This window comes from Glycine soja, chromosome 7 (assembly GCF_004193775.1).
Source record: "Glycine soja cultivar W05 chromosome 7, ASM419377v2, whole genome shotgun sequence".
NCBI lineage: Eukaryota > Viridiplantae > Streptophyta > Magnoliopsida > Fabales > Fabaceae > Glycine > Glycine soja.
This window is the reverse complement of record NC_041008.1, coordinates 45912353-45933043: the sequence shown is the minus strand read 5'-3', so window position 1 is coordinate 45933043 and position 20691 is coordinate 45912353. Positions and strand designations below refer to the sequence as shown.

General features: G+C 29.7%; 2 protein-coding genes and 1 pseudogene across 2 annotated transcripts; 2 read left to right on the top strand and 1 right to left on the bottom strand.

Annotated features, from left to right (window-relative positions):
* Positions 1 to 2582: 2582 nt before the first annotated feature.
* On the bottom strand, positions 2583 to 5718 carry LOC114420193 (wall-associated receptor kinase 3-like). Its single transcript, XM_028386080.1, has 3 exons — positions 4755 to 5718; positions 4455 to 4499; positions 2583 to 4348 (listed from the first exon to the last, which is right to left on the bottom strand). Exons 1-3 carry the CDS (start codon positions 5536 to 5538, stop codon positions 4221 to 4223), a joined length of 957 nt encoding a protein of 318 aa, XP_028241881.1. The 5' UTR covers positions 5539 to 5718; the 3' UTR covers positions 2583 to 4220.
* Positions 2760 to 3374, top strand: LOC114420752 (annotated as a pseudogene).
* Positions 5719 to 15048: 9330 nt separating the features above from the next.
* Positions 15049 to 18340, top strand: LOC114420192 (WRKY transcription factor 6-like). The gene is made up of 6 exons (XM_028386079.1): positions 15049 to 15376; positions 15506 to 15607; positions 15869 to 16030; positions 16453 to 16758; positions 16837 to 16950; positions 17055 to 18340. The coding sequence occupies exons 1-6, from the start codon at positions 15149 to 15151 to the stop codon at positions 17694 to 17696; spliced, it is 1554 nt and encodes a 517-aa protein (XP_028241880.1). The 5' UTR covers positions 15049 to 15148; the 3' UTR covers positions 17697 to 18340.
* Positions 18341 to 20691: the final 2351 nt, after the last annotated feature.

Genomic DNA, 20691 nt, shown 5'->3' with positions numbered 1-20691 from the left:
AAGGGAAAATTAATCGATTTCTTTCTGACAGGGTGGTGCTGACATGTGAAAAATACCCTGAGGTATGCCTCATTAAAGGAAGCGCAGGATCTGATTGCTGCAAGAACAAATGTGTCAACCTTTCCACAGATGTCTCCAATTGTGGGAAATGTGGAAAGAAATGTAGCTATGGTAAGATATGTTGCGAAGGTAAGTGCGTGAATCCTCGGACTAACGAGAAGCATTGTGGGAAATGTGACAACAAGTGCAACTCTGAGAGTTCATGTATCTATGGAATGTGTAGCTACGCGTAGTACATACTATATGATACGGACGAGCATGTGTGACGTTTGGGGCCAATGCAACAAGTATTTTGTGTGATTAATTAATTAATAAAGCAGCTACCAGCTAGCTTAACCAAATATTAATAAATAAAGCAGCCATCATGACTTAATGAATTCTGCTAGTGTTGTTTTAAATTTTGCATTGCATTAGTGGGTGGCTTTGTGTAATTAATGTTATTAATAATGTTTTAAATTTTTGTCATTGCATAAGGATAATTTGTAATTCGTTGTTTATGGAATAAATGAATAAACTTATTTGTTTTTACAGTTCAATTTACTCCATATTATCTTTATTCATTTGGGAATTTTAGAGCATAATTGAATTGTTCGGACCAGAAATTATTTTCTCCTATCCGACTTTTATTTATTTATTTATGAGACTAGCAATAATAGAAGACCTGATTGTTTTACTTTCTCAAAAATAGTCATTTATTATGAGTAAACAACGTATGTACTTATTGTACAAAGAGTTTTTTATATCATTAATATTCAATTACAAAGTATAATAAATCTGGAGACTTTAAAGTTATATCAATGATAATCTTTCATTGACACTACAAAAAAATTATACTAATAGTGCAAAGAAATTAAACCATTCATTAATATATTATTTGGAGATTCCGCGTAAAGTAAAAGGTTGATTTGTTTATATAGTTATAAAACACTTATTCTAAAAGTAGTTTTAGTTGTTCTAGGAGTTGCTTAAAATAACTTTTCAAAATAATAATAATATATTTTTTATATTCTAAAAGTAATATTTTTCAAATAAAGTTGTAACAAACATGCACATATCCCTTTACTATATCTTCTTATTAATCATCTTAATGCGTTATAAAGAAATATTAAATAAAGAAAATGCATTAATTAATATTCACTATCTTAATAAATAAATAAAATTATTTTTTTAATAAGATTAACAAAAACAAATGTAACTGTACGTAGATTTAGAATTATTTTTAGTATTGTACAAAAAAAATATTTTTAGTAGAGTTATGTACAGACCCTTCTAATGAATTAGAAACATAATGATAACAGACCAACTATTGGTATTTTTTTCTTCACAATATGTCAGAGAAATAGTAGTTTTCAGTTTTTCTATACTGATTTTTCTAATATATTTGAGAACCAACTCGATCCATTTAAGTTTATTTATATTCAGCCAGTTATTAACTAAATGGGTCGGATTGATTTAACCCACAAAACTAATGGGTCAAGATTTTATTAGTATGCATCCATACGGTACGGTGGTTAGCATCTTGGTTGCGAGTTTGATAATAAAATTATATAAAATCTAAAAATTCTTTTAAAATATGAAAAAAAAATATTATTAATAAAAATAATTAAAAACTATGATAAATAGGAATCAATTATTCAAAATACTGAAATATAAAAAGGATTTTATTTACATTATTTAAATAACATTAACTCTATTTGGAATTTTAAAAATAAAAATGGATTCACGAGTCAACCCACTGATCAACGAACCCAATTAACCTACTAGCTCTATAGCCAAGCACAAAAAAGTCCACAACTAAATGGGCAAATATTTTCACTAATTTGCACGGATAGTAGGTTATATGGGCTAACCTATGGGCTTAGACCCATATATCCAGCTATATACTCAATATTAAAAAATCATTCTAAATATATTTTTTTTAACAGAAAATCATTCTAAATCTTAAGTAACTTGAGTATTTGAGTCAAATTAGAAAAAATTATTCGCAAAAATTCTTAGGAGAATTAATTACCACATAAATTTACAATAGTTAGTATTTCGCCGAGTTATTTTAAGAACTTCCATTTCATAATTTTTTCACACCCTGAGTTCTATCGCAAAATTATTTCAACTGCAAACATTTCCAAAATCACATTCAAAGATTACTCATTAAGTTAAAGTAGTCTTTATAAGCTAATTTACATGCAGTGTTATAAACTTATTGTTAATTTGTTATAAGTATCAGTGATACTTGCAGCTTAATAATTAAAAAATAAATAAAAATAAAATTATTGACTACACCCCCCTTTTTTTTTACTAAACTACACCTAGTTTTTGACTTTAATTTATTGAGTTATTAAATTGAATCCCTAGCTCACGACTGTTTTACAAAACTTGCTTGTTTCTAGTATGAAGCCGTCCAAATATTAGATTTCTAAGGAGCATTCTGCTTTTGTGAACTATATTGAACTTCCCATGTCCATTGAACCATCATATTCTAAAGTTATTAATACAAGAAATATAATATGGATGCATACGTACCCTTTAGAACTCAAAAGTAAATTTAAGTTTATAATTAGCAACTCAAAATATTGCAGCCACGTTTTTGTAACCCAAACCCAAAAAAAATATTTGTAAGGCAAGCTCCTAAATTTTGTGGACAACCTTCACTGCATCTATTAAATGAGCTCATTTCCTTTGCAATTGCCTTAACAACAAGCATGGCCACGTCAACCTCACTGGTCTTGCTTTCATGCTACACCTTTCTTCAACCTTCGTTATTGTCTATTCAACAGATAACAAGTACTACAGCACTTTATTACCTACCTCAAAGTATATCCCCGAGAGTCCGAAGAAAGCATTGCTCAATGTGATAGACTCTTGTTGGCGTGTAAAGCCTAATTAGGCTTCAAATCGCCAAGCCATGGCTGACTGTACAATTGGCTTTGGCAAAGATGCCACAGGAGGCAAGTATGGTGCAATATACCCAGTCACAGATCCCTCTGATGACCCTGCAAACCCAAAACCAGGCACACTCCGTTATGGTGCAATCCAAAAAGAGCCTTTCTGGATCATTTTTGACAAAGACATGGTTAAAGTGGAGATTGCTGATGGGCCTTGCATCACTATACAAGGTGTCAGTCATGCCATTATAAATGGCATTAGCATCCATGATTGTAAACCAGCCAAACCTGGCCTTGTGAGGAGTACTCCTGACCATGTTGGCCATCATCTAGGCTCTGATGGAGATGCATGTCATTAGCATATTTGGTTCCTCCAATATTTGGATTGATCTTTGCTTTTTGGCTCGCTCCACCGATGGCCTTAGTTCATGACCCAAATACAAAACAGGTAGTTAGAAATACAGTAGCATGAAATTAAATCCTCTTCCTTTAATTTTTTTCCCTCTCAAGCCCAATACAAATGTAGTAATGCTTCATCATATTGAGTGTTGTTCTTAGGTGATGACAGGTTACCAAGAAGGAAGGGAAGGAAAAGTGGAAGAGTTGGAAATGGAGGTCTTCCAAGGATTTATTCCTAAATGGTGCTCATTTGGTACCATCTGGGTTTGGAACCTGTGCCCCAAATTATTCACCTACTCAATCTTTCACTGCTGCTCCAGCGTACATGGTGCCTGCAATGACTCTCAATGCTGGTCCCACAATTTGTGTTGTTGGGAGAGCATGTTGATGTTAGTATGCCTTAGAATCGTGTCACCAACAAAAAAGGTTTGACTTAGAATCGCCATAACTTTTCTGTCTGTGTGTTTGTCTCCCTCTTTCCTTTTCCTTTTTTTCTTTTAATATTTTGGTTGATTCCGGAAAGCCCGTTTTAGAGGCGTTTATCAGAGGTGTGTGGGTATCAGTGTCTCAACCAATGAAGAATGAACTGCTTTAGTTTGTAAATTAACACTGACAGATTCAATATTATAAAGGAAGTCAAATATTAATGTTAACACTTAAAGTAGTGTGGAAGATGGCTATGCAGCGAAGTGCTTTCTTGCAATATTTGGGAGAAATTACAACCCAACATCACATAAAGATGCCAACTGGGAAGCAAAAAAGGTCTTTATATATAAATATTGTATAAATAAATAAGCTTAATAGCTAAGGTGGGGAAAGAGTAACAAAAGGAATTATGATGTACTCCGTAATTATGTAGTTCACGTTCTTTGGTCCACTTCAGAAAAGTCTATTCTCGTTGCTTTGAACTCCACATGTTACTGGCGCTTTAGCTCTCACTTTCTTCAAGTACCAAATACCAGCTCCAATTCCAAATGCCCCTGCAGCTGAAACACCGCTCACTGTCCCTGCAGCCAAATTTCGAACACACAGCCACAAGCATGCATGAACCTAATTTTCTACTTACAAAAACTATCATTGACAAATTTACTCCATTAACTTCATTTTTGTCACCTGCAATCACATGGACCTTTCTGTTGTGCCGTGCAGCATCATAATCTGTCAGACAAACAATATCCAATCAATTTTTTACTTTCTCAACAAATTTCAAAATGCAAACCTTCTTAATTGTAACTCAAGTAAACAGGGTATGCATGGTTTTACACCTTGTCATCCGATTACAAGCCGTTATGTATGTTAATTTTGATAATAATTAGTTAATTATCTTTCATTTCAAGTGAAATCAAGGATGACTTTTGATTAGTTGATAGTTCAAATTAAACTTTAAAAAGAAGTGATCACTGTTAGACATACCTTTACAATGGGTAGTGAAATTTCCTTCCTTGCAAAGGCACATGAAACTCTGAGTCTGAGTGTCAAATCCACAAGTTCCACCTCCTTTGGAAGGATCCTGGCACTGAAGGCAGCGCGTAGTGACGGGGATATCAAAATCAATTCTGATCCCGTATTCAGGAACTTGATCGTGAGGCTGAGGAGCACCAACGTTTCTCCAATAAACACTAGTATAACTAGTACAATACTTGAGCATCAACCTCAACGATTCAATGGATCTTGGAGAGTAAGAGCAGCAAGAGCTACCAGTCATAGCAAAGGAGCACCCTGGCATGTGCCTGCAGAGATAGCTACCACTGTCACACGAAGAATCGCAACGCTCGGGGAAGCGCTCACAGAAAATAGGCTTTGGCTTAACGATCACATGATCCTCACTGCAATTGAAGAAGAGGTACTCATTCTGAGGGGAAAGCTTGAAGCGTGTGCTGGTGTCCAAACTGAAAGGCCTTGTGGGACGGTAATTCTCACCATCGTCACAGTTCCACATGAATGGATCAGTGACCAGAATGTGTGGATCAGCATAGCTAACGTTGTGAACGTGGTATCTCCCAGAAGGGGTTCTGACTTGGAGTTTTCCTGAGTCAGAACAAACCAGGATGTAACGGTAGTATGGGCTTCCACACCCATCGTCAATGCCAAAAGGGTATTCGATGGGAATGTCACCACAAGAAGTTCTGCATGGCGTGGATTGAGCTCTTGTTGTGAGACTCAACAACAATGAGTGAATGAGAATTAGTAATAACATTGCTATTTTTGGTTGTGGGTAAGATACAAACCAATTTCAGACTATGTAGCACCAACAACTAGTTGCTTTATGCAACAAATGCGGTCAAGTCAAGAAATTACTAACATCCAAGACAGAATAATATCTGCAACTGTTGCCTTTATACAGGCCCCCTTCATAATTCTCCTTTTGCTTTTATTCACTTTTGCTATCTTTAATCTTAATTCCTGATCCTGCCTCTTTTTTTTTTCTGCATTCTGAAGCCGCGCACAGAATGTGGGGAGAGTAAAGAGAGAACTGACTTTCTTATAAGTTGCACATTTTTTGGTAGTACTATGGAACATTTTTTTGGGTCTCGTATAGCATGTAGGCATATACATTCAAGTCCTCAGCGTAGCATATCAAATTATGATATTCATATAAATAGACGTTACGATGTACAGTAATAAGCCTCAGTGGACGTTTATGTTTTAGTTCCAAATATTTTTTAGATTTTCTTTTTAAAATTATTTTAGAAAAGTAGTGAAATTAAAAATAAATAAATAATCCAATAAGACTATAAGAGGCAATTGAGGTCATCTCCAATATATTTTGGAGTGGAAGAGTTGAGGTCCAATCTATGTAACAGGCTACCTTGGTCCAAATGTTAGATCAATTAAATTGCAATTAAAATGCAAGTATTTACTGAAGTTAACAACCAAAAATAGGATTCTTGAAATGCCCTCGAGAGCATTAAATCATGCCTCAATCTAAACTAAAGTTACTTTACCACTGTACCAAAATAGGATAGTATTGTTTATGCAAAATCTTAAGTTACGTGCCAAAGAAAGTAGCTCATCTCAAACTTCTATAAATACAATAAGCATCACTATGACAAATAGTCATTACAGTAGTACAATTTCTATTGACTTGAGTGCCAGAATATCGTATAATATAATCTTGTTAGATAACCTTTTGAGTTTAGAAGATGTCGAACCTTAGTCCGCTCAAAAACCTTACTCATCTTACATTCATCAAGAGTTCAATTTTAGTTAACAATTCATTTCAGATACACCTCAACATAGTTCATCTCAAACGCATTGCAATATACTGCATATATTCAAGTCAAGTTTGCTTATCAGCATATTTCAAAATTAAATCATTATGCTCGAATCCAGTGTTTGATCTCGAACTAAGCAAGGCCATTTATTAGTTTTGTCTAGAAGAGTTTTTGTTTTCATTTTTTTTGTTAATTTTATTCAAACAATGGAATAAGCTCGTCTAGCAGTACGTGGGGCATGATGGTTTAGAACTCAATTGATAAGTGAAATCTTAGGAGGTGTTTGGTTTGACTGTTTTCTGTTTTCATTTTCAGTGAAAACAGAAAATGGTGATGAAAATGTGTTTGGTTGGATTTTTGAAAAAAAATTTGATGAAAATGAAAACAGGAAACAATCATGAAAATAATAATTCGTTTTCAGTGAAAACCTCATTTTAGGTAAAATGAAAATGCGATAAAAATACGATGACAAAGAATGTAATTTTAAACAAATCTAAAAATACAAAAAAGACAAGAAATTAAGATATCATAAATTTTTTAGTGTTTTTATGTCCTGAGAACAGAAAATAAGAAATCAAACCAAATATATTTTCAAATTTTTTGAAAATAAAAATAGTTTTCATAAAATAAAAATAAAAAATAAAACAAAAAATAAAAATGCAAATCAAACACACCCTTAAAACATACATGGATTTAGCTTTGAAGTCTTGGTTATAATTAAAATGCAAAGTATATAAAGTACATAGGAGACAACAGCAGACGGCCCACTTGAGCCAAGTACGTGGGCTTATGATGATCCCTCTCAATCATAAGTATGGCCCAGACATTAATGGATGCATTATTCGCGGACGAGGCTCATCCGCACGCATTAATTAGAAAATACGTGCCCAAGTTAAATCCCCTTCTAAAAAAATCCCTCCAACCCTCACCCAAAATAATGGAGCCAATGCTCTGCAGACATTTTAACTCATTTTAATTAGCATTTTTTTTTATGTCGAACTGGCATTCGATAATATATATGTCAATCTTTATAAAAAAAATTAATATTAGGTGTCTCAGTTGTTAAATGAATAGCTGAATAAAAGAAAAAGTTGACTGAATCAATAGCTTTCGTATTCATTGGTTTGTCATGATCTGATGCACTATCGGAAAAGATTGAGCTGGTTTTTCAGTATTAGTAATACGTAATTTGATAAACTCTTTAAATTAAAAAAAAAAAAAAGAGAACTAATGTTATTGAGACGAATATCAATTCCCATCCACAAGCTATGACTTGTATTTAGCACTCGCATCATCAAACTTCTGTTCATGATCAAACTTTAGCACTAAATTGTGAATGCTAACATAGTGTGAAAGTAGATATTCAATTGAGGTTACAACTTTAAACTTTATTGGAGTTGTTTCATAACCACCTAGCCGCAATTCCAACAAAAGACAAAACAAAAATATTCAAAACAATGTAAATACATCCGTGCTTTTACTTTAGACATTTAGGTTTACTGATCGATAAACTTTTTACTAAATATTTATAGAAGAAAAACAAGTACTTAAATAAAAAGATTCATAAATTAAAATTGATTCATTAACCTCAACTTTTCAAAATATTTTTCTCATCTAATTCTTAATAAAATTGAGACATATAAACTAACTTTAATTTATAAAAAAAAAACATTTTATCCTTTATTTTTCTCATATAATTATTTCTTAAGAAATTTATTCAAATTGTTATGTATTCACTTTAGATAAGTCAGTTGATGGAACAGCTGGAGGTCTTAAGTTTCATACTAGCCCCGTGACTGATCAGATCAAAAGGAATGGCATATATATATTGTTAATTTCTTTATTATTAATTGTTGTGTGATTCAATGAAACTTCTATGTGTTTCTATTCCTCGTAGCCAAATCCACAACATTAAGTCAAAGTATGCCAGATGTTTTATTTGAATTTGACGTTCCAAAAATATGAATACCATAGTTAACTTCTAATTGCACCTGCGCAGTACATATGCATATGCATCCAATTCCAAAGGAAGCACGGTTGAATTGACTGTTTTCGTAAGTTTTATAGACAAGTAAACTATATTTTTTATGGTTAGTCAAAAACATAATAATAAAATAAAAACTTTTTGAAAAGAACAAATACGATATAAATTTATATATTAAAAAACATGATACCGTACAAAATAAAAATAGTTATAAATGATTTAAATTTAGTATGTTACTAGCAACAACGACAAGGCATACACGATAAATTATTTGTGTATAATAATATGTTATATGATAAATTGATCTAATAAAAACATGTAAATAATCATAGAATTTTTTAATTTAGAAAACAATTAAAATAAAAAAAAATAATTAAAAGATTAAAAGATATTTTAATCTTATCCAAATTTATAATTATTTAAAACAAAAATGTATAAGTGATGATTGTAAATAGACATAACAATTAAACATGACAAACACGAGTATGTTGTTTCACATCTCAACCCCCTCTTAGTAATATTAAAACAAAAAATAAAATACTAATAGATATTTTAATATTATCAAAATTTATAATTATTCGACCTAAAAAGATGTATAAGTCATAATCGTAAATATGTATGATAATAGAACAAGATGAGAATGAGTATGTGATTCTTTGTCCTTGTCTTTGTTCTCATCTCACTCAATAAAATTAAATCACAAAAATAAAATAATTAAATATATTTTAAAAAGCATAATTAATTGTTTAAACTTTTGAAAATGGAGAAAAAGTAAGAGTATAATATTATAAAAAATATATTTAATTATAGTGGCATAATTATTTCTTATTTATTAAAAATATATTTAATTGTAAACATAGAGTCAATTTTATATGAAACATTGATTATATTTAAATTAGTTTTTACTATAAAAATCTTAATCTTATAATATAAATATTAATCCATAAAATAATTATTTATTAAGTTATTTAAATTTATTTTACACGTTTTCTAAATAAAAATAATTTTATAGAAATTTAAACTAAAAATATTTTTTAATTAAATTATGATTAAGTTTAATAAGTAATAAGTAATTATAAAAATTTATCATAATATAATATTAAAATATAAATATTTTAATATAGCACATAAATAATATATAATGTCATAATAATATTATAAATTATAAATATATTTTTACATATGCAATAAGAAGAAGAATAGGTATTTTTGGCTAATAAAATGATAAAGAATTTTTTTCTTTTCACTATAAATATGAAAAATGAAAAAAGATAAAATAAAAATTTAAAAAGGAAGAGAGAGAAAAGTAGAAAGAAATATAAATTTTGGAGGAAATCTTTTTAATGAGAGTAACGCATGTAGAGGAAAAAAAATCATTAAGAGTAATAGAATAGATAGACAGACAAATATTATATAATATATTATAATTGATATTTCAAGAAAAAAACAAATATTATCATTCAATTTATATATTAAAAGAGTAATAGAATAGAATAGATAGATATTATATAATATAAATAAAATAGTAGCTATTACAAAAAAAAGTTGTGTGTAAGTAAAAAAAAGATAATGGAAAAAAAATTGAGATAGAAAAATAAAAGTAAATAATAATAAAAAGTTATAAAGGAAGAGGAAAATTTTGGAAGGAAGTTTTTTTATCCCATTGACATGTGTCCCAACCAAACCTTATTTATTATAACAATAATAGATAATAGAAGTCACAACATTTCATCCTTCTTGTTTAAAAAAAAATCAAATGAAGGAACTATTCACCTTAATGTAATGTAAAGCATATCATTAACAATATACGGCAGCAACACGTGCCATTGCAACTATGTCTATCGATCAATACGAGAATTATATGGCCACAAAAAATATTTGTTCGAACTGCATAATAAATATAGAAAGAAAAATCTATTTTTGACTGAAAAAAGAAAAATCTTAGGAACAAAGCATACAAACAGACTTAACCAAACAATTGTTCAAATCAAATATCATACCACTTGTTTACTTGTCCTACACATTTTGTTGCCTACATATGCGATTAGCACGATAACTGTCAATGAGTTGTGAATTAACTGGATTTGGAATTAAAGACATACATACCAAAAAAAATTATAATGTTTTTTTAAATTTTTTTTAATATTTTAAAATTAATTATTTTATTTTTAGTGAGGGATAAACGAAAAATATAATTAAAAATATATTTTTTAAATAGTTATATATGTTGATTATTGTTATTCATGTAACTGGGTTAATATTGTGGTGTAACTGGTATAAGACTTTATTGCATTGATATAAAGATGAACGATTTATTTAACTAAAAGATTGTCTTCAGTTTCATATAAAATTCTCTTATGACAATAACAATCATCTATTATTTTATATGTATCTTTGTTCAAGAATTACTAATTTTTTTGAATTATAAAAAGTTATAAATTATATAAATATTTAATATATAAATCTTTTAAATTTTATTTTGAATAATTTTCATATTTTAATTTTAATATTAAAAAATTTATAATGAAATTTCATAAATCAATATATAAATTATTCTATAAATTAATTTTAATATACAGATTATCTTTACTCTAATTATATACATAAATATAATTGCATCAATTAATATATAATTTATAAAAATTACATAAAACTATTTTAATACGTAAATTATTTTTATTCTGATTATATAAATTAAAAAAAATAATATTTATTTTTTTAGGAAACTTATCTGTTAATATTTTTATTTTAATTATAAAAATTATTTAATACAAATTATATAAATTAAGAAAATTACATATGTAAATTATTTATATAAATCATTTTATGTAATATAGAAAAATTATGTAAATTTTTTATATATAAATAATACAAATTTTTATTTTAATTATAAAAAGTGATAAATTTTTATTTTTAAATATTATTTTGAATTTACGAAATTTAATAAAATTTTAAAATAATTTATATATTATTTTATGTATTATTTTAAAAAATTATAATTTAAGTAATAACAAATTTTTATATATAAAAATTTATTATTTTATATTAAAATAAAATTTTATAATAAAATTTAAATATATGTAAAATGAAATTTATTTATTTTAATTTAAAATTTTTATAATTAAAAAGTTAATAATTTTTTACTAATGAGACTTGATACATGTAAAATAGTATTTATAAAATTAACTAAACAAAATAAATTCTCAGTGATTTATTATTTTGTTTTTAAATGAATGGTCATAAATTTAACTCTTACCTGATGACAAGGACCAACATTATTTATTTAAAAAAAATAAAAGAATTAAATGTTTTGATTTAGAAATAATAACTAAAATTCCAGCTTTGAAGTTATATGAGAATCAAAATTATAACTTAGCCAAAAATTTATTCAGAAGGACAGCATTATTTTTTCCCTTTGCAAAACTTGCTAAAATCTTCTACCGATGGACGCTTTTCCGATTTTTGTTAGATTCAAATAATGAGATAAATAAATTTTTTAGTCTCTATTGAATTTTTTATTTTCAATTTAATTTAATTTTAGTTTATTTATTTATTTTTATTGCTCATAAGTTCTTGATGAGATGTTAAAAAAATGTTTGAAACATGTACCATCCACAACTTTCTTAAATTGTCATCAACCTTCTATTTTTTTAAAGAGGTTGATGTGCATCCCAGTGGGCAAAAGTTGGAGCTTTGTCAAGAACCACTGTAAGTATCAAACCTACATTATGAACATGTAAATAAGAATTGAATTTAGAATGTCACATAATTAAACTCAAATGTTTACTTAACTAAGAATCAGGATCACTAATTACCAACTTAAAATCGAGTTTTGCATTCTTGATAGTGCCTAAAAATCTATTAGATCTTTGGCTCAGCGTATGATGTATAAAATTTTCTATTATATATAGTTAGTCTAATGAATTAGACTAGCGTCTAATTCCTAAGAAAAATACTGAAATCTTTACTTATTAAAAATTTATATCAAACAGGAAGCCATTCTATTATGGGGGGCACATATTATGTTTTGGGGAGAAAGGTATGTGCAAGTATCACTTAGAATGCAAATTATATTCCTATATTTACTCTAAATACTATAATTTTGTATTTTTCATTTGTATTGTTTTTAGTAGAATTCAGATATTTGTTCTTCATAACCAACTTTCTGTTAGATATAGTTAGTTATATTTAGGTATTGGTTACGTTATTTGAACAACTCTATAAACTTGAGTTCATTTTACAAAGCAGAAGTAAAATTTTCATTAGATTTTTTCTCAATTCTATTAATTAATATGTTTTAACATTTAAATTTTGGGGCCGTGCCTTTACTACTAACGTCTATTTAATATTAATAGACATTCAGCAGAAAAATATTAATAGACTCCCACATATCTTCCTTCGGGCCCAAGCATACCAACAAGACCCTGACTAAAATAAAATAGTTCAATAAAATATATCAATTACGTTTTGGTTTGTATGCAATTTTATAAATGTAATGTACTTATAAAACTTTTAATTTAACATTTGAATTAAGTAACTTCAATTTTCTTAAAAAGTTTATTGAACGATATAATTAAGTATAAAAAAAGACATCAATCCGGTATCAATTTATATTGCCTACATTACTACAAATAAATATGTCTTTATATGTGTGTGGAACATTCATAGGTGTATAGTTTTATTACCAACACTTATTTATATTTTGAAAATTATATTATACTCTAAAATAAGGTTGCAACTGATTTTTCAGTCGCTATCTATTTTCTTGTAGTCTTGATTAATAGTGAAATAAAAAATATATTTTAAATTGTATAAAAAATTGTATTCTTCGTCTACTTAATGCGATTTCTTAAACCAACATTTAAATTAATAAAAAAATTATTTATTAAAGATAATAAGTAATGTTTGTATTTATATAAAAGTGTTATTATAATTTATGATTGTTATTTGCAAAAATGTAATAGTGTTGTTATTTATTATTATTATTATTTTATTTACAGCATAACTGTTTTTATTATTTTTATTGGAATAAATTATATATATATATATATATATTATTTTTTATTATATTTTAAGTAATTTTATACTATTAAAAGAATCTAACTCAATGGATAGAATAAGGTGTTTGAATGTTGTAAACTCTCTCATATTGTGTTTGATTCTTATAGATATAAAAAAAAGTAATATTTTTGCTAATATTGTGAAAGATTTATTCTACCAAAATATATAAATATATTTTTATTAAATGTATACAAAATCAAATATCTTATTATAGCAAAGCATGTGTAAGAAAAATAATTTAAGATAGGAAATGATTCAAAATTTAATTTGTAAAATTAAAATTATTTTTTTACATGTATTCTATTTTTGTCATGACTTTAAATTATTGCGAGATTCTTCAAAATGCCATTATTTTTTTATTAATTTTTCAGGAAAATATCTCTTTCAATCTAATGATTTGATTTAATAAAAGTCTTACTAATAAACTGTAAAATGGCTAAAGTTCACCCTATTGATTTTTTTTATAAAGAAATTTATTTTTTTCTCTCGAATAATTCTTCATTTTAGGATCTAAGATGTTCAAATTCTTTAAGTCAACATGCATTTAATTTTTCATTAAATGTTTTCTTTATAAAATATTAATTAAATGCATTTAATTTTTCATTAAATGTAAAATTAAATGCATTTAATTTTCTTCAAATATTTATTTTATATGACAATCGGAAGATATATGAAAAAAAAAAGATCATACATCCCGCCCGCCCTAACCGGCTGACCCTCTTTATAGTCTATGATCATCTTACATTATCATTTAATTAATTGATAATTAAAAATTATGATACAAAATAAAATTTGGTTGATTTTTATATTGAGAGAAAGAGAGAGAAGAAAAATAATAGTACTACATTAGATAGTCAATGGTTCAGAATCACCTTAGTGATTTTCCATAATGAATTAATAACTTTTTTTCCCTTGAATAATTCTTCATTTTAGGATCTAAACATTAAATTCTTAGTCAACATGCATTTTGCTGTAAAAAATGTCAAGATGCATTTAATTTTCCATTTAATATTTTTGTATAAAGTATTGAATGAATTTAATTTTATTTAAGATTTCTTATAGAAAAAATTAAAGTAAACACCCCGTCCCTCTGTTTGACTAGTTTCTAATGTGAAATCTTTTGGTATGAGGCTTTTACAATTTTGCTATTGGTTTTTCTAAAACTAGTTTGTTATAATAAAACACGCTGCACTTAACCTAAAATTTCAACTGAAACTGATGAATGATATGCAACACAAGAGGATGAAGAGGTGGCAAGACCGTGGGTATGTGGTGTGGGGGCATTGAACATTTTTCTTGATTCTGACGCACCATCTGACGCCAGAAAACAAAAAAGAAAAAAAAAAGGTAGGAAGTTAATGAGAAAATGAATGAATAATCCATTTGGTCTACGATGTCCCGAGTCAACAACAGATCTTAACCCTTTTTATAGCCGACCCTATTGCACCGTTACAAGACTTGACACACTTGAATCCCTCCCTCTCTCTCTCTCTCTCTCTGACTCTGTCACTCTCTATTTCTCTCTTCTCCACGTCTCCAAATTCTTAATGTTTATGGAATGGAGTCTCACTCTTGATTCCTCTCACTCTTCCTCCTCCACCACTAACCACAACATGTTCCCCACTTTAGGATTTCCGGTCAACCTTAGCCCCTCCTCCGATCACAATCGGACGGTCCTCGGTGAAGTTGACTTCTTCTCCGGTGCTAGAAACATCTCATCATCTCACACCAACAACGATCATGGAACCCCCCTTAAGTGTGATCCCCATGTAAATGTAAGTCTCCTTCGTTTCTTCTTTTTCCTATATATTATTTCACCGTTTCTCTTTATTATCACTTTAGAGCTTTAGAGCTTGGGCAATACAGATACACTAGTTTAATTTTTTTTTTAATAAATTATATAGACTGGTTTGCAACTTCTCACCGCTAACGCTGGAAGTGATCAGTCAACCGTGGATGATGGGGCTTCATCGGATGCTGAAGATAAGCTTGTCAAGATCACTGAGGTGCATATTTTCATTTAATTTATTTTTTGCATAACTTATCAATATTACTTACTGTTACGAAAATTAATTTAAGTCTTTATGGTTATTTATTCAAACTAAGGCGTTATACGAGTGGTTTTTGAACGAATTTATGATAGATTTGTCATTATCATTTATGAAGCATTCAGTCATTCGGTAGGATTATGCACTTGCTTAAATTTATTTATCTGTTGACTACTATACACCGCAATTAATTGAGATGAATTATATACTTGGTTTTAGCTGGCACGATTGCAAGAGGACCTTCGGCGCATGAATGCAGAGAACCAAAAGCTGAAGGAGATGCTCAGCCATGTCAGCAGTAACTACGCGAACTTGCAAATGCATCTTGCAGCAGTACTGCAACAGCAACATAACCAACGCACTGAGAACACGGAACAAGAGGTCATTTTAATATATAATTAACATCTTTAATTTCCCGTTTTAAATTATTTTCATGACTAGTTGAAATCAATGACATAAATGAATTAACAAATTAATTATTACTACGATTAATTTACACCCTGACCGTTTTTTTAGAATGGCAAGAAACATTTGAAATTGTATGAAGATATTTAACTTATTTCAAAGAAAAATAGAGTTAAATAATTTCATTGTATACGATTAATTAGTGTAATTTTAAATCTATTTAAAGATAATAATTGGCATAATTTTTTTAGTTACACCAATTATTTATATGATGAGATGAGATTATATAATTTCATTTTTATTTGGGTAAGTTAGACACACTTCTTAATAAAAATCTACACTAGTTTAGTAAAAAATGTTGATAATTTTAACAAGTTCCTTATTTTAATTTATTCCAGGTTGTTCAAGGAAAAGCTGAGGAGAGAAAGCATGGAGGAATGGTGCCTCCTAGACAATTCCTGGATTTAGTTCCGAGTGGTACGACCGAAATAGATGATCAAGTATCGAATTCTTCTTTGGGTGAAAGGACTCGATCAACCACACCTCCCAGCTGCAATAAAAATGATGATAAGGATAAGAAAGAGACTACTGATATTCCACACTCTGGCAAATTATTGAACCATACGACGGATCCATCCACTAGTCCGGAAGCCGCTATGAGAAAAGCTCGTGTCTCAGTTCGTGCCCGATCAGAAGCACCCATGGTAGATTAATTTATATAGATTGTCATAGCAAGTGATGAATATATAGTATAGCTCTAACTTATTAATTATTATTTCCAGATCAGTGATGGGTGCCAATGGCGAAAATATGGACAAAAGATGGCTAAGGGAAACCCTTGTCCTCGAGCATACTACAGATGCACCATGGCAGTTGGTTGCCCAGTTCGCAAACAAGTGAGTTTATTAAATTTTCGGATTGATCAATGTATTAATTGAATGCCTATGACAATATTATTAGAAATTAAACTTACATGCATACTGGTGGTTTATATATATAGGTTCAACGTTGTGCGGAGGACAGAACAATTTTGACAACAACGTACGAGGGGACCCATAACCATCCACTGCCACCAGCTGCAATGGCTATGGCATCGACCACTGCAGCTGCTGCTAGCATGTTGTTGTCTGGGTCAATGACCAGTGCTGACGGAATAATGAACCCCAATTTGCTAACTAGAGCTATTCTTCCATGTTCTAGCATGGCAACACTTTCAGCTTCAGCACCATTCCCCACAGTGACATTGGACCTCACACACAACCAAAACGCGTTTCAGAATTACCAAAGACCTCAAACCCCATTGTTCCCATCACAGCCCCAGGACTTTATCGCTGGATCCACGCCACCACAACTGCCGCAACTGATTGCACAAGCGCTCTATAATCAATCCAAATTCTCAGGCCTTCAACTTTCTCAGGATGTGGGGCCTAATAATTCCCAAGCTCCAAGACCGTTTTTGCAGCCAAGCCAACAGGTCTCGCTCACTGACACCATCAGTGCCATCACCGCCGATCCAAACTTCACGGCAGCGCTCGTCTCCGCCATCTCCTCCATCATCGGTGGTGCTAATCCAAACAATAACAGCGCCAACAACAGTAGTAGCAATCCCAATGTCATCAATAGTGCTACAATTAATCAATAGCTTTTCATCAGGAAACTAATAGGAAGTTCTTTGGTTCTTTTCTTTTCTTTTGTCATAGATTATATTCTTTTCTTTTTTATTCGTTTAAACGTGGGAAAGGGAAAATGAATTTGTGATCAATGTTCATGAACCTGGCCAAATTCTACAGTGATGTTTCTACCGCGTGGTCTTCTTCTCCATGCTCACTGCTCAGGCTGGTTACAGCTTAAGGTGAAGGATACTTTTGAAGGCACTTCAATATTTTAGTAAGGATTTTAGCTGAATGACAGCAATGGTCATAAATATGTACATGATACTTGTGACCTATTTATATGGATATATATTGAGATGAGTTGAGGTGAGCGTAAGATTCAAGGCCTATCTTTAGGAAATACCTTTTTGGTAGCATTATACTATATATATGTGTTTTTCTTGCTTGTTCTAGGTGTATCTAATTTGCTTTGTGACTAGTTCATTGGCTATGAACTTCAGCTCAATTACTCTCATAGGCCATTGGGTTGGCAGGTCCAGAAATATTACTTTTGTCGGCATGGTAGGGTTTAGAACACGGCAGTTTCATTCTCTCTTTGTTGTATCCTTCTTGAATAATTAGGATTCATAATTTTCGGAGTAATCTGTCAGAAAAAAAATGTAACGTCTTTATATTTTTTTATCCATTTTATTTTCTAAATCTAAACGTGTGGTCGATCTGGATATGTTCTGTACGTAAATATTGAAAACAGCCTATATATACGCGCTCTTCCCAACAACCGAAAAAAAAATCACCTACAAACAACCCTTCAAAATATCTGTTTCGGTCTTAAGAAGAATACTAGTATTCTGATTCTTTTTCCCATTGGTCAAGAAATACTGCCCTTACTATTTGATATTGATGATGACTCTTAAAATGACATTAATGTGACTGTGTGTAACCAAAAAAAAAAAAAATACAAAAGTGGACTATGCGAGTTTCTCAGCAACTACGTTTGCACCAGTTGTGCGTGATATCGATCAATAAATCAATAATCGTTTATATCCTGTATTTATGAATACTTAATGAGAAGGTCAACTTAAGACTAGGAAAAGGAGGGATGAGGTGGTGCACTTTGATTGGAAAAATGCGATACGTTTTTGACTTTCCGTGCAGTGTTTCATCACGTTCGCGTTAGTACCATCTTAATGATCACGTTGAAGTGTTGAACATTGAACACACCATGTGACAGTATTTAAGCTAGGAATGGAGCCAACCACGTCAAGGTTGTGCCGTTTGCACGGTCGCACCGTACTTCATCCATCGTACAAATGGATCTTTGATCTTCAGCTCTATTTGACTCGATCCAAAGGAAGCTGATGATGCATGACTAGTTTTAATTTGCATCGGTGTACGTGTGGATGTGTTGTGGTCTTGTGGATATATATATATATATATATATATATATATATATATATATAAACCAGCTTCTTAATTTGAATGAAGCATGTGCTTGCATGTGACGGGTAAGACTAATTTGGCCTCCTTTCAAAACCCGGACCAACCTTGATGGAAGGAAGTTATTACTTGTGAATGGTGATCACCGTCATAGTCATAGGACTGCGTTCTGGGTATTCAACATTTAAATTGAGTATTATTATATTCACTCTATACACAAGAAAGATATGCTGCATTTATTGATCTGCATGGTTGGTTCATGACTATTAGGAGCAACAGTAATTGCAGTAAAAAAAAAGGAACAACAGTAACTACCCTTATACAATATCCGTATTGATCATATTTATATCTAGAATTTGAACATGAAGATTTTTGTAAGGTATTTCGAGCATTTGATTATTGATATAAGCGACACAAATTAATTAAAATTTAGTGTTTTTATATTTAATGCTATAATTAATTAGGGTTTATTGACAACCTTAAAGATTAATTAATGACAATGTTGATATGATCTTTCTATCAAGAGAAGATCGGGAATTGCCGCTAGGCTTATCTTTTAGCTCTCACTCATCCCGGGCGATTCTGATTCTTAGTGGCCAATAAGGAGTAGTTGTGGCTTTTGACCAAGAGAACGAGCTAGACAGAAAAGGTACCACCGAAAGAAGGATGGAATGGAGAGATAAATGATAAAACAAAATTGAAGAACAACCTACTAGCTATATTTACATCTATCGTCTATAAATTAAATTAAATCACACACACTTTAAATGGAATGCATTTCATCATCAAATATGAATCAATCATACAAGATCCTCTCAGTTTATGTTATATCAATTTTGATTCACTTTTAAGTATGTGGTTGTGTTAAATAAAACTTTAATTTATCACCATTTTGTGAAAAATAATCGTGAAGAACTTCTAAAAAAACATGCATTCTTCCTAGAGAAAGGTATGTTCGATACTTCATATTCAATTGTGTTTATTACTAATAAAATTCACTTTTTAGAATAACATATTAATTTCAAAAAGTAATTTTTAAAATTGTGTATTTTGTTAAAACATAATTTTGTCAATTACTGGAATTGATTTATATTTTTCTGAAGTATTTTCTATAGTTGTGTTTTAATAAATAAAAGGATATAATCAGCAATAAAAAGTATAAACAATAGGATGTGTGTACGTGGCAAACATGGGGTGTAAATGACAAGTGCCAAAAGAGTGTGTTCCAAAAAAAAAAATATATAGGAACTAAAATGACACTAATAACATTGTTAAAGTTTAAATAATGTTTTAAAAATTGGATTAGTAATTGACTAGTGAGTCATTGATTGAATAACATGAATTGATATATAGATAAACAAAGTGATTATAAATAAAGGAGGGATCAACTTACTCAAAAATAGTTTTTTTATAGTTATTCTTCATTCTTACGAAAGGTTAACTATTATATCAGAAAATCAAACTATACCGGTATAACTTTTATAACTATTACATCATTTTATAACTTTTAACTAGATCATGTTTTTCAAAACTAAATGTTAGATTGAAAGTTTTTTTTACATATATTACATATGTAAAATTTCATAT